Source organism: Penaeus vannamei, chromosome 39 (genome assembly GCF_042767895.1).
Source record: "Penaeus vannamei isolate JL-2024 chromosome 39, ASM4276789v1, whole genome shotgun sequence".
Taxonomy (NCBI): Eukaryota; Metazoa; Arthropoda; class Malacostraca; order Decapoda; family Penaeidae; genus Penaeus; species Penaeus vannamei.
The window spans coordinates 4,082,970-4,100,469 of NC_091587.1; the positions used below are offsets into that span (position 1 = coordinate 4,082,970).

The 17,500-nt window shown below is 39.4% G+C and overlaps 2 protein-coding genes across 5 annotated transcripts in view; one reads left to right on the forward strand and one right to left on the reverse strand.

The window, feature by feature from the left end:
- LOC113808572 (uncharacterized) overlaps positions 1-12,101 on the forward strand; it is a 15,964-nt gene extending 3,863 nt beyond the window's left edge. The window contains exons 2-7 of one of the 2 annotated variants that reach the window (XM_070117166.1): positions 1,137-1,292; positions 2,441-2,650; positions 4,111-4,338; positions 5,155-5,394; positions 6,611-6,738; positions 8,136-12,101. In XM_070117166.1, coding sequence (XP_069973267.1) covers positions 1,137-1,292; positions 2,441-2,650; positions 4,111-4,338; positions 5,155-5,394; positions 6,611-6,738; positions 8,136-8,223 — 1,050 coding nt within the window. In that variant the 3' untranslated portion in view covers positions 8,224-12,101. The remainder of the gene's footprint in view (positions 1-1,136; positions 1,293-2,440; positions 2,651-4,110; positions 4,339-5,154; positions 5,395-6,610; positions 6,739-8,135) is intronic. The other variant, XM_070117167.1, reaches the window with a different exon arrangement.
- The window catches only part of LOC113808571 (uncharacterized), a 23,020-nt gene continuing 16,986 nt past the window's right edge, over positions 11,467-17,500 (reverse strand). For 2 of the 3 annotated variants that reach the window (XM_070117163.1, XM_070117165.1), the window contains 2 exons: positions 16,487-16,614; positions 11,467-12,570 (listed from right to left, as the gene is read on the reverse strand). In XM_070117163.1, the coding sequence (XP_069973264.1) occupies positions 12,480-12,570; positions 16,487-16,614 (219 nt within the window). In that variant the 3' untranslated portion in view covers positions 11,467-12,479. The remainder of the gene's footprint in view (positions 12,571-16,486; positions 16,615-17,500) is intronic. The other variant, XM_070117164.1, reaches the window with a different exon arrangement.

Below are 17,500 nucleotides of genomic sequence, written 5' to 3' on the forward strand. Positions count from 1 at the left end.
AACTGCATAAGATTGTCTGACGTCTTGTTATCTTTATAGCAATTGGCAAGCTCCTGAACTCGTCTATGTTCCTTGGCTAGAATTGGGTCAATGATCCACCTCGGAGCATGGGGGGCTTAGGGGCTCTTTTTCTTCGAGAGTTTTCGTGAACAGAACCATGTGTTATAGTAGTTGTAGTGTGTATTTTTCATATGTTTCATTACTGAGTATTAAGACTATTCTTCGTGTGATAAACTTTGGGAAAATGAGAGGAAATGTGTATTTTTTATTATACATTTCATTAATGAATATGAAAACTATTTTTTGCATGAAAAATAGAAAGTAAGAGTGTGTGCGTATGCATGTGTGTGTATGTATGTAGCGGTGTCTATGTGTGTGTTTGTGTATGTATGTGTCTGTGTGTGTGCGTGTGTGTAGCGGTGTGTGTGTGTGTGTGTGTGTGAGTCATCAACGAGCCGATGGACCCCCCCCCCCTCCACCACAGCTCTCTTACGACCATTTGTCTAAATTGACTAGTCTAACACTCGTGTCTCACTTGTAACTGCACTTGTCTATCGTTAGAACTGCTTATAACGAGTTCGTTATTTTTAGATGTTTGAATGTGCTTCTTTGTAAATATATAGTTTGTCTCTCCTCGTTTTCTCTATGTATATTTTCATTCCATGGCTGCATGGGAATGAATAACCCGTTGATTATTATCATTATCAATACTATAACTATTATTTTCATCATTGTCATTACTAATTACCATTATTATCATCGCTTTTATATCATTGTCATCACTACTATTATCAAGAGTGTGATGCATGGCGGAAAAAAAGAAATATCAACTGATGTCTTTTATTTCTCTGTCACTTTGCTGTCATTATAGTGCTATACATTCCACTGAATATCTTAGAGGCGTTAAGGTTGCTTTCATGCTTTCAGATTAATGATTTTCGTCTCCAATAGAACGTTCGTGTGTGTGTATTTTTTTTCTTTTTATCTATCTCTGTTCACATTATTTAATCTGTATTTCATCCATTGTTTCCCAGTAGGTCACTGATCCTTATCATGATCCTGCACATTACTATATAAACCGTTCCTTCTTAACGGCTTCCCCCCCCCCTCTCTCTCTCTCTCTCTCCCTATCTCAGCTACCGAGCAGAAGCTCCCTCAGGGTGTTTCTGATCCTCCTTCTGGTCGTCCCTTTCGCCCTCTGGCTCTACCAGGACGCGCTGCCGAGGACCCCGCAGACGTCCTACTGGAAGGCGGCTCTGGATTCTGGTCGAGACTTCCTGTTGGGTGAACAGGTGAGGAATCTCATTGATTATACTAGCCACATAAGCACACACCTGTACGAACAGTTGGCACGGCTACACAAGAGTTTATGTAAATGTGTGTGGACATATGTGCTCATACACACACATAAATAAATAAATAAATATATATAAATATATATATATATATATATATATATATATATATATGCACATATATATATATATATATATATATATATATATATGTTTGCTCTTTCCATGTCCCGAATGCCCACGGGGATTGTGTGTAAAATCTCACTATACTTACTCATGTATGAGTAGTTAGGTAATGTCCATGGTGCTAGAAGGCGCCTGGTTGCACGATCCTCTTAGCGAGTGGTGGCCGAGTGGGGAGAGTGTCCGTCTTGCAATCTCTTGCAACGGCGGTGAGGGATCGAATCCCAGTCGGAGAGGTTAATATATTCATGATATAAATGCGGTAGTGCATTATTTCATCTTTCATATATATAAATATATATATATATACATATATATTTTTTTTTCCCCTGAGAACTAACCATCACTACTACTCACGAGATATTTACATTTACATCAAAGATAAACCGATTCCAATGTTATGATTCATGAAAAACATACATGTGTACAGATACATACATACATATATATATATATATATATATATATATATATATATATATATATATATATATATAAGTACATTTATATATACATGCATACATGTACATGTATATATATGAAAATATATACATATAGATGTGTGTATATATGTGTATATATATATATATATATATATATATATATATATATATATGTTTGAATATGTATATATACACACATTCATTTACATACATACATACACACACACACACACACACACACACACACACACACACACACACACACACACACACACACACATATATATATATATATATATATATATATATATATATATATATATATGTTGTATACACACATATATGTGTGCGTGTGTGTGTATGTGTGTACATATGTATATATATACAAATACATAAATGAATGAATAAAGCAATATACCAATATATGCATGAAAAAATTAGAATATATGTATGCATATAAATACATACAGATCTTCATCTGTTATTTCATCCATGTGCCACTTTTCTGGCGACAAGCAGGATCCGTTGCCTTGGTGGGACGGAGGCGACTGCCCTTGCCACGGCAAATGGTGCTTTCCAGAGCAGGGTCGCAACCTCTCGTGGGAGGACGCGGGCGGCGCCTGTGGCCGGAGGGCGTGGCTGGCAGGCGGAGGGCAGAAGGTGATCAGTTTCTCGCTGTTCGGGAACGACCCGCTGTACTGGAGAGCGTTCGGGAGGAACCTCAACGCGGTGAGTGACCAACGGACATTAACGTTCATTTCTGACCTCATGTTCTCTGCAAATCTTGATATCCAGGGGATCACTTCATGTGACCCGAGTGTGCGTTCAGGACCTTTTACAAGCCGTCAGCAAGAACAACCCATCTTGAGCGGTGTCGCGGGGCCGAAGGACATGTTAACAGTGCTATCGCCGATTTCTCTCCCTGTTCTCTCCTGAAACTTGGTCAAACCGGTGTGCCCTTATGTACGGGTATTCGTTTGCAGTGACCCGTTGTTTGGTGTGTACCTAGTTTGGTGTGTACCCAGTTTGGTGTGTACCTATGTGCATGCCATATTTAATTAGCTCACACATCAAACAACGTGGTTCCACGAGGACTCCATCGGGCATATGCTGTGAGCTAAATGGACTTCTGTGCCTGTCATAATGTATATGGTTTTTATATTTATACTTATGTGTATACACAAACACGCACACACAACCGATGGTGAGCGGGAGGTCCGAGCGGTACAAGGGGAGGCTCCGTCTGGGAGCGTGTTCTCGGGTCAAGCTGGGGTCACACATCCGACAAGTCATGGGCGGAGGAAGGAGAATGTGGCTTGGGCACCAGCGGGCGCAAGCGGGGCATGGCATCCACGTGGTTTGGACTAATAGCATGTACCCACGTGGTCATTGAGTTTGCATGATGCAGTATATGCAGTATGTTCTAACTGCTCGGCCACCAACTCACGCCCCGCCCTCGAAGCGTCATTGGATTTGTCTCAAGGGCGACCCATCATCGGACCCGATCTGCTGGTGATCTCATTCTCGTGTTCTTGTCCTTGACCATCCTCGTGTTGCTCCTTCTTGTCGGCCTCTTCTTCTCGGTTCTAAGTGAATCCATATGTCCCCGACGTCCACACGTCCTCGAAGGTCTTGCCTAGGTCCTCCTCGACTTAGGATCGTCCAGGTGTTTCTCGGTGGCGTATTCGTCCATACGTCCTCGCAGATCTCGTCCAGGTCCTCCTCGACCGATCCGGATCGTCCAGACTTCTTTGGAAAATGGAAAAGGAAAAACATCTCTAATTTCGAAAAAAAAAAAATCATAGTAAATCTATTCATGGAGTTATAGTAAAGTGCATTTTGTTTTCCATGTGCATATGAGGGTTTTTGTTATGAAATTTATTTCGGGGCCATTCACACAGCATATAAGGCTAGGGAAAAGTATGCTTTTGCAAATATCATTGTCTGTAGACATAAGATTTTAAGCGTTAAAAGAGACAATGATAATATTTGAATTGAACACTGCCTGGCATGGTAATGGAAAGAAAAAGCATGAGTCCTCTACCCCTCATAATATATATATATATATATATTTGTGTGTGTGTGTGTGTGTTTCTGTGTGTAACATTAGCAAGGCTGCCAAAGTCCGGGTTGAGTTGCCAGTTTTCCTTTGTGATGTTATGCACTAGAACTCCTTTCGACTTTTCCAGACAAAAGCCATGTACCCCGACTGGGTCGTGTGGCTTTACACTAATCCTCGCGGCCGGGAAGATGTCCTCTGCCCGCTCCTGCGCGATTTCCCTCACTTGTACATCTGTGACGTGACCAACTTGCCTTCGCTTGGAAATGTGACATCAATACACAACATGGTGTGGAGAGCGCTACCCCTTGGCGACGAAAGGGTCTCCGCGTTCTTCGTCCGAGACTCAGATTCGATCGTAAGTTCGAAGTTTGTAAACATGGATGTTTCTTTTAGTAGTATGAACAATGTATAACCGTGTGATATTTTTTTCCCTTTATAGTAATATTCATGGTATTTGTAGATAACAAAATGGCATTTGGAAAAAATGTGATTCCCCTATATATATACATATATGTTTATATGTATATTCCTTTTTTCTCCCCCCCCCCCAAGAAAAGAAAAGAAAAAAAAGCTATTAACGTGGTGTTCTTAGGTATTTTCGGTGAATATGTGGCACCTAAAAGCTTATATTTTGATATTCACTGTAAAGACCCAGAAACACCAACTTCTGACTAACTGTACAGCAAACATCATAATGTTCTGTTAGCCTACCACTTGGTAAAAGTGCACCCAGCTGATGTAATGTAGCCAAGAAAAGCAAGATGAAAACATAAACAATGTGTAACTGTACAATATAGATATTGAAGTGGGTAGCCTTAACTTTTGTTACTTTTGGGTGAGCCCCCTCCCCCCCTGCAGATTTATTGTTGTTACCCCCTGTTACCCCTACCAGAAAATTCTCTGGCTCTGTCCCTAGGCAAGAATGAATGCCAAATAGGGTGAAGAAGTGTGTTACCAGATTTGTTTCTTTTATTAGTATCTGTAATATTTTAGCGTTATATGTATGTTATCATATTTATTTCTCACAAACAGAGTTTGCGTGAATTACTTTCATTTTCTAGCAGTATTTTATTAATGGACTGTGTAACCATTTTTGTGTTGTTTTCGCAATATTCAGTTTATGTAAGCATTGTTTTTCTTATGTATGTAATTCCCAAACTCTCCACCAAAGCTCCTGGAACGAGGCGCTGCAGCCGTGAGGGAATGGATGGCGGGGAACAAGAGCTTCCACCTGCTGAGGGACCATCCGTACCATGGAATTCCCATCATGGGAGGGCTGTGGGGCGCCCGCTGGGACTTCGAGACGCGTAACGTGTCAGAATTCAGGAATGAGCTTGCTGGGATTCGAAGCACACTGATAGAAGAAGCCAGAGGGAAATTTCACAAGGGTTTTGATCAACATATCTTAGCGGTAAGCTTTTGCACTCACAGGCATACACACAAACACACACACGCACATATACATATCTATATGTATGTATATATATAATATATATATTTATATATTTATATATATACATTATAGATAGTATATATATATATATATATATATATATATATATATATATACACACACACACACACATAGAGGGATTTACATACCTTGGTAGCGCAGGCCATGTCTCTGGGCTTTCAGACCAAGAAGTCAGTGGATGGATTGGTCTGGCAGCAGGAGCCACGAACTCGGTCAACAAGAGTACTTGCATGACTCCGTTTGGACTTCATTTCTGCTTAATTTACCCTGCATATTCTTGTCTTGCCTTCGGTAATGCTTATATACCACGTCCAGACTTATTCAAACCTTGGCATGTAACAGGAGCCAGTACAACCTTTACCGAAGATATGCAGAGGGGGGGGATGCGACACAAACAAAGTTCCAGTTGACACTGTTCATTAGTTTCCGTTCTCGGGGCCTCCAGGAACATATTGAATCCTTTTTCAACATACAAAATAAAATCAGATAAGATGCATTCGATTTTCAAAATGACCCGTTACATATAAAAATAACAAAATAATTAGTAGAAGACTTAAAACACAATTGGCGACATCCAGCCTCTTTCTCATATATCCCCTTACACCCATTCCTCCCAACGTACCCCATCCCCTTCCTTCCCCGTCCTCCCTTCCACTCCCACGGCATACACGTGGCTCCATTTTGTCCCTAGAGCCCCCCCCCCCCGACATACCTCCCGATCCCTTGTCTCCTTCCCTGAAGTTTCCGCCTCCTACTTCTCCGACGCCTGTTCATAACCTTAACACTCACTGGTTGTCTCGTGATAGTTCTACGCTGATATATCTCCCGGACATGTATCCTCCCTGTAGTCTAATCGCCCTTAGATCCCCCTTTCCCAGTTAGCTAATCCCTCCCTTACCCTATTTACTCGCCCTCTTTCCTCTTATGCCTCTTTGCTCTATCGCTTCTACCTTCCCTCAGTGCTGTATTACCTTTGGTGACGAGCACATTTCTTTGGCCTGTTACTACCTATTAACCATCAACTCAACAAATTTAAGCATCTAAATATTTTCTGAAATCTAGTCGGAATTGGTGAACAATTCCTCCGGAATCAGCGGAGCTTTGCTGGCCAGCTAGAAAATAGCATAGATAATATAATTTCCTACTTCTACAGAAAGTGTTGTACCCGAAGACGAAAGGTGATGCGATGTCCCACGACAGTTACTCCTGCCAGCGCTTCCCAGATGGCTTCAGACCTTTCCCAATCCAGCGTGAGAACGGCCATTTCATAGGGAATGTCATGTGGGTTCACCATTCACCACCTTTTCTTTTCATATTTTATAGTTGTCCCAAAAATGTTGTCGGAATGTATGGCGTTTCGTTGGAAATCAGCAGCATTTTTCTTATTTTTAATCTCATTGTTGCTATCCGTTATTTATTTTAATGGCAAGGCAGAAGTTTTAACGAATACTTATCCAATCTACCACTGTATTAAACTGGCAAGACATATGTACAAAATAATTTAATGCACCACATCAATGGCCAGTAATAGTGCAACAGTATCAAACCGAAAAACGTTTGATTTGACTTTTTAATTCCAAAACCCTAAACACTTTGATAAATCATTTGATGTAGTTTTATAGTCGCAACAAAACGCGAGGTCATCGAAATGTGATTTGAGATAAAAATCTAAAAAGAAAAAAAAAACTACATCTTTAAAGATCCATAGAAATTATTAAATAATTTAAATGGCTGATATGATTTTCCTTTAGAAGCAAAGAAGTTTGGAAACTTGAATTAAGATCAGTCTGTGATTTATTGTTACCGATTATGGAAACTTTAAAATTTGTGTTTCTCCGATTCATACATATCAGATTTTCTTATTTCCTTTCAGGACCATGCTTATATACAGTCCGAATCTCACACCACCGAACAATTCCAATGGTCATAGGCACTTACTAGTCTTAGTGCCTGTATTATATCGACAAATCATGATGTACAGCCTTTTCTGTGATACTTTGATTCTATTAGGTTAGGTTATTGCGATACAGAACGATTTTCAAGATAGTCTACTCACCGAAGTTAGTGCAATCCCACATGAGATTCTCATTATTAACTTCAGATATTTCTCGTATAGACTGAAAGTTTATTTAATGATACGGCTTAAATGGCGCAGTCGCATTTTATTCATCTCCGTACATGAATACCATATCAAGAGACGTATGACACGATTTGTGATTAATGAAAATATTAATCCATGAGGCCCTGTATTTCTGATATAAGATATAAACGAAAGCATGCAAACACGGGGAAGGATAGATCAGTAGCAACTCGAGGAGGAAGGCTAGATCAGTAGCAACTCGAGGTGTCATGGCGTCTGTTTACTTTGATGGCGTCACAAAAGTTACGGATGTTTTATGATCATTTTGGCCTTCTCAGTTTTCATAAAATCTTGTAAATAATGATATTAATGGTTATATTTTCATTGGATAATCATCAAAATAGCTCTGTGGATAAGAGTGGGCGATTATGTTTATCCATGAATAATTCTCAAGTGGAATTGCTCGCAGTGGAAGTCAAGCCAAACGCCTGTATTTTGTACTCACCTTGAAGGAATTAAGTATACCCACTGTTATTAATACCTCCATGCACTCAATGAGGGAATGAAAGGTATTTTATTTAATGTCTCTGGATTTCAGGGATATAGAGATCGATCCGATGTTTGCTAATCAACCCTGTCCAGTGGCCTGCCGTCCAAAGGATCATCAGGACTGGACCTACTGCTAACCATCGCCGCTGAAGACCTTAGTTGTAGACGTGGCAGATAATGTTAAATAATCCGTTACTGCTGACTCAGTCTTTCGTTAGTTGCTGTCGCGACTGGCAATAGCAACGCGAATGAAATTTGTGGCACTTTCTAGCATCCTAACAATTGTTTTGTTAGTGGAAATGAGGGCTAATATACCTAATGTAGAGGAGAGGAATCATTGGGCATTATATATCATTTATAGAAAATATGTATGGCAAATAAAGCACCAGATTGGATAACATACAAATTCTCAGTGACCATCTCGAGTCGCTGATATGATCATTTTTGCTCGCAACCAATTTTCTTTGTTGCAGATATGTGAATCACAACATAATTAACGCAACAAAACAAAGCAAGGTCCACCAATATTTAAAAAAACAAACATGAATAACAATCAATTATTGTCACTTCGGAATATCGTTATTAAAAACGAAAACTATGGTTGTTGCTCGCACCATAAATGTTCTTGTTGGCACTCGATCGCATACAATATTTATCCTCTCATGTAACTCCGTTTTCATTTACGATTTTTCGAAATTATTCGAGCAATTAGAATGAGGATTATCTCATGAATCTGCCTTCCCCTGTTAAACAAATTTGTGGCTAATTGTAACATAAAGAAGGTCACTGTTATGATGATTAGTGATGACAATGTTTCTAGGGTTAAATGGCCTCTAGGTGTTGTCGTGGAAACATTGTCCCTGGCAGTGATGGAACGTGTTAGTGTTAAAACTGCCAAAGGTTTACACAAAGCCAGTCCAGCTTTTGTATGATTTAGAAATTGTTGATTCTAAGGAATCCAGTGATTGTGAGATTGACTCTTATGCCGCCTTTGTTGCTCCTACATTAGGATCTGAAGGTGAAATCCTCCTATAGTCCAGAATGACTCTGCTTCTACTCCTAAAATTACCGCTCCAAATATAGGTCAAGAAGGAGATGAAGAGGTTTCAAAAATCCTTGTTCCTACCCTTTCACCTGGTAATGCAGGAAATGATTCTCGTGCTTCAACTGTTTCTAATGAAGCACAAAATGTTTTGGACATTCCTGTTGACGTTAGTGAAGCTAATCCCGTTCTTAGTGATTTGTGAATCAGTTTTATTTAATTCACAGATATCAGTTTGGTTCCCTTGTAACAAAGTATTTCTTGTTCTTTCGTTGCATTAAAGATTGTGCAATTTGTAATTTCATATTACAGAATTTGAAATTTTGCATTTTGGTTCTCTTTTGTATTCTGTAGTAATTGCAGTCTTTGATTTTACGCATTGTATGTTTTTATGTATCATATCAGTGTATAATTATAATTAAAGAATCCAATTGTTCTGTGGCAATTACTTTATTTAATCATTTTTACTTCTTTTGAGTTAAAGGTAATTTGCAAATTGTATTTGTATTTTACTTAAAGTTGTATTTTTGTACTTCAAAGTTTGTACTTTAAGACTTAAACTCAGTGTTTTTTTTTAACTTAAAATATAATTTTGTACTGAAACTTTATATTTGTATTTTCTTTTCTTTTTCTTTTTCTTATAAATCTAATATTCAGTCATTTGCTGAATTTGAAACTATGTATTCTAGTAGCAATTTCACTGATTGTGTAAAATTACTTGCTGAAGATCTGTACTTCAGTGCCAATGATTTATGTTAAAGAAATTGATAATCCATGGGAAAATACTCTGTATATGTTTAAAATTAAGTTTCTAATTTAGTTCCTCTGCTTTTTGTAATACATACCATCGATTTTGCCAAATATTTCTATATCTCAAGCCATCATTTTTCTCATTGTTACCAAATTCTCCAAAGTCCTATTGTTGGCTTGATCTGTCTCGATTCTTGGCTTGTCACGTACCCTTTGCCCTTTTTCGTTTTTATTGCATCTTTATTCACTATATTGCTTGTTTTCTTTTCCTTACTGTTTTTTTTTTTTACGTAATCTCGTAATTCTTATTCATGTTTATTTTTGTAATCATTCAAATTGTCATGCATTAGCTTCTGTTAATCATTAGCAATTATCATCCTAATCATGCATTTTGTTGGTGCAAGTATTATCATTATCATCGTTACCATTCCTGTTATTACATTAATATTCATCCGTATAATTAGGATTATTATTTAATATCATTATTGCTAATACTATTATTGTCATTTTCAGTATCATCATCATTTTCATGGTCATTATTATCATTATTATCGTATGTATGTATGAATATTATATATGTATATATAAACATATATCCACAAATACACAGTTATATATATACAGTGTGTGTGTGTATATATATATATATATATATATATATATATATATATATATATACATATATATATATATATATATATATATATATATATATATATATATATATATATATATATAAATTTCTCCACGTACCGCAGAAGCCATTACCATTGTTGTCATTATGGCTGTTAGTATTATATGTATACTTGTCATTACCATTTTGAAAATACATTTATCTACGAACACGAAAATAGTTCATCCTTTGCTCGAAGCAGTATACAATATATCTTTATTTCTAATGTGTACAAAAAACGAAAAGAAAAGGTATTGAATGACAATTAATGAAAGAGTAGATTTATGAAGCAAAATGGAAATTGTAGTTATTACCATTATCATAACTTATAATCATATTTATCATGAATGACAGTTATTTCGTCATTAAAGTTATTATCATTGCCATTATTATCGTTATCATAATCAACAAATGACTACAGTTAGAACTATTAATGTTCCATTATAATCACTGATATATTATTATGGTTATCATTTTTTTATTATTATCATGTTTATTGCTGTTATTTTCATCGTTCTTAACACTATTTTTCATTTGTTACCTCCGACAAGGTCATGTTTTTGGTAGCGTTGGTCACTTGGTTAGCAGGACAACGCAGAAGCTATGAACAGATTTTGATTGAAAATTTTATCAGTAGTGTGTCTTTGCCAAGCAAGATCCCATTAAACTTTGGTGATCCAGATCATGACCCGGATCGAAGTTGGTTAACAGGACAACGCAAAAAGTTATTAAAAAAATTTTTTTTTTTTTTTTTTTTTTTTTTTTTTTTTTTTTTTTTTTTTTACCAGAATTGTGTCTCAGCCTAACTTAGATGACATTAAGTTTTGGTGTCGATTCGGATCATGACCCGGATCCAGGCACTTTATGAGACACCAGTGCACTTGAGAAAGAGGTGATTTTAATGCAGTTCTTCAAGTGCAAATATCTTTATTGCATGAGTGACCCTATTCCCTTGATGGAGGTGATGCACTTTTTGAGGCGAAAAGTTTTACAGCGTATAATCCAATGGCCGGAAGACCTGGCCAGAGAAAGACTACCAGCGACCAAAGAGGGAAGTCTTAAAGCGAGGGTAATAACCAGTGGCCGGAACATGTTGGAAACGAGTTTGGTGTGGACAAATGGGCGGAGCTTGTCTGAGCGTCCTTTAGCTCATTGCCAGTGATTCCAAGAACAATAACACCAAAACTTCAACAAAACAGAGAAGATAGCAAACAAACAAAACAAAAGTGTGGGTACTATGATTATCTAGTTGTAAACAATTATCCTTAACACTGATATTACAGACTATAATCATATAAACACTTTACATTCATAATTAGCTCCATTGTTAGTATGGAGCTAATATTTCAACATCCTGCATAAATGAAAACTAATAATTTGATTTCCATGTCCTGTATAAAGGAAAACTGATTATTTTCGTTTTCATATATCCTACATGATAGAAATTGATCTTATTCACACACAAGCACACACACACACACACACACACACACACACACACACACACACACACACACACACACACACACACACACACACACACACACACACACACACACACGCACACACACACACACACACACACACACATATGAAAAATGTTATGTATCATGATGATAATTAAGTGGCGCTCCACTGACCCAGCACTGAATTGCGACCCGTATTATGAAGAGCCGGATGACGCCAGCACTGCCCTTCGCCAAACTTTCACTATCCACTCGACCAACAAGACAATAAATCGCTCACTGGACCTTCTTCCTAAGTAGAGATGCTTACAACAATAAAACACGAATCAATATCAACGCACTGATATTGATAACAACACGAAATCCTTCACTAAAGAGTGCAATGGGTCATTACTAACGAATGATTGAGTCAGCAGTAACTTATTATTTAACATTATCAACCAAGGTCTTTAGCGGCAATAGTTAGCAGTAGGTCCAGTTCTGATGATCCGTTGGGCGGCAAGCCACTGGGCAGGGCTGATTAACAAACAGAGGATCCTGGTCTGGGCTGCCCCTGAAATCCATAGGGAAAGAATAGATCATTAAGATACAAGTACATCAGATATCAAGAATCAAAGTCGCTAATCTGTTTTTGATTTACATACATTCTCGTCACATATAGATACGATACATACAGACAAGAAATATGGATGCATGTGCATTGCCACATTCACTGATACGCAACCCATTGTTGTTATTTTACCACATCACTTTTGAAAAAACAAAACAAAAATACAACCTTCTGAAGTATAAATGACCCGTCTGCTTTTAATTAACTGTTCAAATTCATTTTTGCTGATATTTCTAATCTAACCCCTTCCCTCTCGTGGGAATTTCAACTTTCATTTCTTCAATTTTCTTCGGCTCTCACCCGTAAAGTTAATAACAATTTTCAAAGGCGCTTAACGATAATCCTGAATCTACTGCGTAAACTAAGATTTCGCATTCTACTCCGTATGAATTAATATTATTTAAGAAAGTTCAATCAACAGAAGCCTAATCAACATATGCGTAATTTTAATTACAATATATCTGATTTATACATTATAACAAATGTTAAAAAATGTAAGAATGAAAATTAAGATTTTTCACTGAACAACAGATGTATTTTTATGTCTTCGCTTATATCTTATATCAAAAATACAGAGCCTCATGAACTTGTATTTTCATTAATAACGAATCGTATCGTATGCCTTTCGATATGGTATTCATAGGGATAAAATACGACTGCGCCTTTTAATGATAATCTCTGAAAAATGGGGGAAAAAATAGCGTGTCCGAATCATGTGGAAGGGCACTATCTTCGGTGGGCAGAATATCCTGGAAATCAGTCTGTATCGCAGTGATTTAACCTAACACATTCAAAATATCACGTAAAAGGCTGCACAGCTTGATTTGTTGATATATTACAGTCACTAAGCCTATTAAATGCCTTTCGTCATTAGAATTATTCGGTTGCGTGGGATTCGGACTGTATGTAAACATGGACCTCACTCGTAATGGATACGATTGTGGAAAGCTTCAAACAACGCTACTGCTATTTTCTGCACGAAGAATAATGGAAATAAAAGCAAAATAATGAAAGAACTCATTTGTCTCAATCTGAGATGACCATTTTGAAAGTTTCAGCAACCGGTAACAATGAATCACAGACCGATATTATTTCCATTTCATTTCATGCTGCTAAAGAAAAATCATGTCAGCCATTTAAATGATCTAATTAATTATATGGATTTTTGTTGCGACTATAAAACTACATCAAATACTTACTTACTGTCGCATTGGTATATTACAATATATTTCACTTCATCTTGCAGCCCCAGCATTATTTTGCACATAACATGTTTTACAGGTTTAATAAAATGGTAGAATGGATAAGTATTTGTTAAACTTCTGTCCCATTCAAAAATATAACTGATCATAATAAGGAAATTAAAAATAAGCATTCGTTTCGAACTGGCAAAATACTGCTGATTTCCAACGAAACAGCTTATATCCTAACATCACTCTTTTAGGAAACTATAGAATATGAGATGAAAAGGGGGAGAATAGTGAACTCATGGAGAGCATAGCCACATCCAACCTTCCCTCAGGGCGGGTCGTCAGGTAGGCCCTCGGTCCGTCTTTAGTTCCTAATGACAAGTCTGGTAGAGCTGCCCAAGCCACATCCTAGGTCTTTCGACAGGCCTCCCCCACGCAGGCTTGTCTCCTGTAGAGACAACCTGATGGACAGGGTCATCCACAGGGAAACGAAAGGGTTCTCCTAGCAGGCCCCAAAATCTTGAATCTTGGTCTTAGTCCAGGAGACCTGCAAGCTCAGGGGCTTCGCCTCATTGCTAAATGCATCAAGAGCCGCTACCAGAGATTCCAGATAGAATTGCAATGTCGTCAGCAAAATCAAGGTCCGTGACCTTGATTTTGCCCAATGTTGCTCTACACTGACTTTGGAAGGTAGCTTTGCCCATTATCCAGTCCATGCAAGTGTTGAAAAGTGTTGGTGCAAGGACACAGCCATGCCTCACTCCTGAGTTAACAGGGAAGAAACTCGACAGGCCCACACCACACATTACAGCACTTTCATTACCAGTATATAGACTTGCTGTTAATCCACTAATCCGTCTCAGGATGCACCAAATCAAACACCGTCTTGAGGTCGATGTACGCTGTGAGCAGCCCACAACCGAACTCACGAGGACGGTCTACAATGACATGAAATGTAAGAATATGGTCTATTGTGGACTTGCCAGGACTGAATCCAGATTGCTCCGGTCTTTGGTGCCTTAAAGGGTGCTTGCGGATCCGCTTCAGAAGAATGTGGGCGAAATCCTTGCCTGAGTAATGTGATGCCATGGTAGTTGCTACAGTCCCAGCGGTCCTCTTTCCCCTTCCAGAGAGGGATGAACACGCCCCTCAACAGGTCAGGAGGAATGGAACCGGACTGCCAGGACAGCATGCAAGCCCTGTGCCATAGGCTCCCCCACGGCCTTTAGCATTTCAGCAGAGATATCGCATATGCCTGCAGCTTTCTCTCCCTTCAGCTTAGAGAGAGGTGGGTCAGGAACAGGGATTGACTAACTGCTGGGGGGTCTACCTGATATAATTGTTCAAAATATTCAGCCCAACGTTCACAAACCCCAACATGATCTGAGGTGATCCGTCCATCCACTGAGCAGACTGCAGACATCCGTGAGGAGGGATTGGAGTGTTCTCAGGGCTTGGTGGGCAGGACGAAGGTCATTTACTAGGAATGGCTTTCAACCTCCTCGGCAAGATTCTGATGAACGTCCTTATCCCTCCTCAGCAGAGTCCAAGCCCTGCACACCAAGGAACGGTGCAAATCCCAATTGCCACTCAGACGAGCCATGCAACATGCATCTGTGGCCTCCGTCTCCAGCAAGAGGAAATTCTACTATGTCCTTGGGCATTCACCAATAGCCTCCTGGGCTGCATCGTGTTTTATGCTTAAAGGAATCCCATAGGGCTACCGGGTCTGTCAGCTTTTCAAGCACTGTCATCTGACCATAGATTGCTGCAGCGAAACTGCGTGCACACTCCTCTTCCTCTAATCTGTCCAGGTGAAACAGCCTAGAGTGGCCACTGGAGAAACGGGGTGGGATTTGAAGTGAACTTGCATGGCCGCTACCAATCCATGGTCAGTACCATAGAACTCGGCATTCCTGTAAACCCTTCTGAAGGATCCTCCAGTGAGTGCTAACAAGGATGTGGTCGATCTCCTTGGCCACAATACCCATATCGCTGTACCAAGTCCAGCGATGCGGGTTGGACCGTTGAGACCAGGAGCCAGAAATCCTCATTCTCTGGGACCTAGCAAAGTCACAGAGAAGGAGGCTGTTCTCGCTTCCGAGATCAGCTTCCGAGCCGTGGGGACCGACAGACATCTTGTAGCCAGCTCAATCAGAGCTAGATACCGCATTGAAGTCGACCAGTACAATTCGAATGTCTCGCTGTGGGCATTTGTCCTCCACAAATGTGAGTTTGGCATAGAACGCCTCTTGCAGATCAAGTTTACATACATGTGTAGGAATAAGAGACAAGGCCAAATGCGTGCTTCAGTCTCAATACGCTCATCAATCAGACACTCTACTACCGAAGGTTGAAGTCGGCCGTAGATGGCTATGGCTACTTTCTGGAGATGATGGCCATCGCCTCGCCCGACCAGTAGTAGGTGTGCCCACCCATACTGACCGTGCCTCGATAGCAGGAGTAATCTCTCTTCCTGCCGCAAAGACCAGATGTTCCAAGCTCCCACCTGAAAAGCTCGCTAGAGGTTAAACCTCGGGCATTTGCTCAGGACAAACGCCACCTCTGCCACCTCCTACGTTGCCCCATATAAAAGGGGGCGACAGGCTGTTGGGCCTATCGTCCATCTATAAAGCATGAGATGAAAAAGTGGTGAATGGTGAGCTCACATGTAATTCCCTAAGTAATGTCCGTTCTCACGCTGGATCGGGAAAGGTCTGAAGCCATCTGGGTATTGCTGGCAGAAGTAACTGTCGTGAGACATCGCATCACCTTTCGTCTTCGGGTACAACACTTTCTGTAGAAGTAGGAAATTATATTATCTATGCTATTATCTAGCTGGCCAGCAAAGCTCCGCTAATTCCGAAGGAATTGCTCATCAATTCCGGTTAGACTTCAGAAAATATTTAGATGCTTAAATTTGTTGAGTTGATGGTTAATAGGTAATAACAGACCAAAGAAATGTGCTCATCACCAAAGGTAAAACAGCACTGTGGGAAGGTAGAAGCGATAGAGCAAAGAGACGTAAAAGGAAAGAGGGCGAGTAAATAGAGTAAGGGAGGGATTAGCTAACTGGGAAAGAGGGATCTAAGGGCGATTAGACCACAGGGAGGATACATGTCCAGGAGATATATAAGTGTATAACTATTATCAGACAACCGACTAGTATTAAGGTTATGAACAGGCGTCGGAGAAGTAGGAGACGTGTATGCTGTGGGTGTGGAAGGGAGGAAGGGGAAGGAAGAGGATGGGGTATGTTGGGAGGAATGGGTGTAAAGCGAATATGAGAAAGAGGCTGGATGTCGCCAATCGTGTTTTAAGTCTTCTACTAATGATTTGGTTATTTTTATATGTAACGGGTCACTTTGAGAATCAAATGCATCTTATTTGATTTTATTTTGTATGTTGAAAAAGGATTCAATATGTTCCTGGAGCCCCCGAGAACGGAGACTAATACATAGTGTCAACTGGAACTTTGTTTGTGTCGTATCCCCCTCTCTGCATATCTTCGTTAAAGGTTGTACTGGCTCCTGTTACGTGCCAAGGTTTGAATAAGTCTGGACGTGGTATATAAGCATTACCGAAAGCACTTAGAACAAGAATACGCAGAGTAAATTAAGCAGAAATGAAGTCCAAACGGAGTCATGCAAGTACTCTTGTTGACCGAGTTCGTGGCTCCTGCT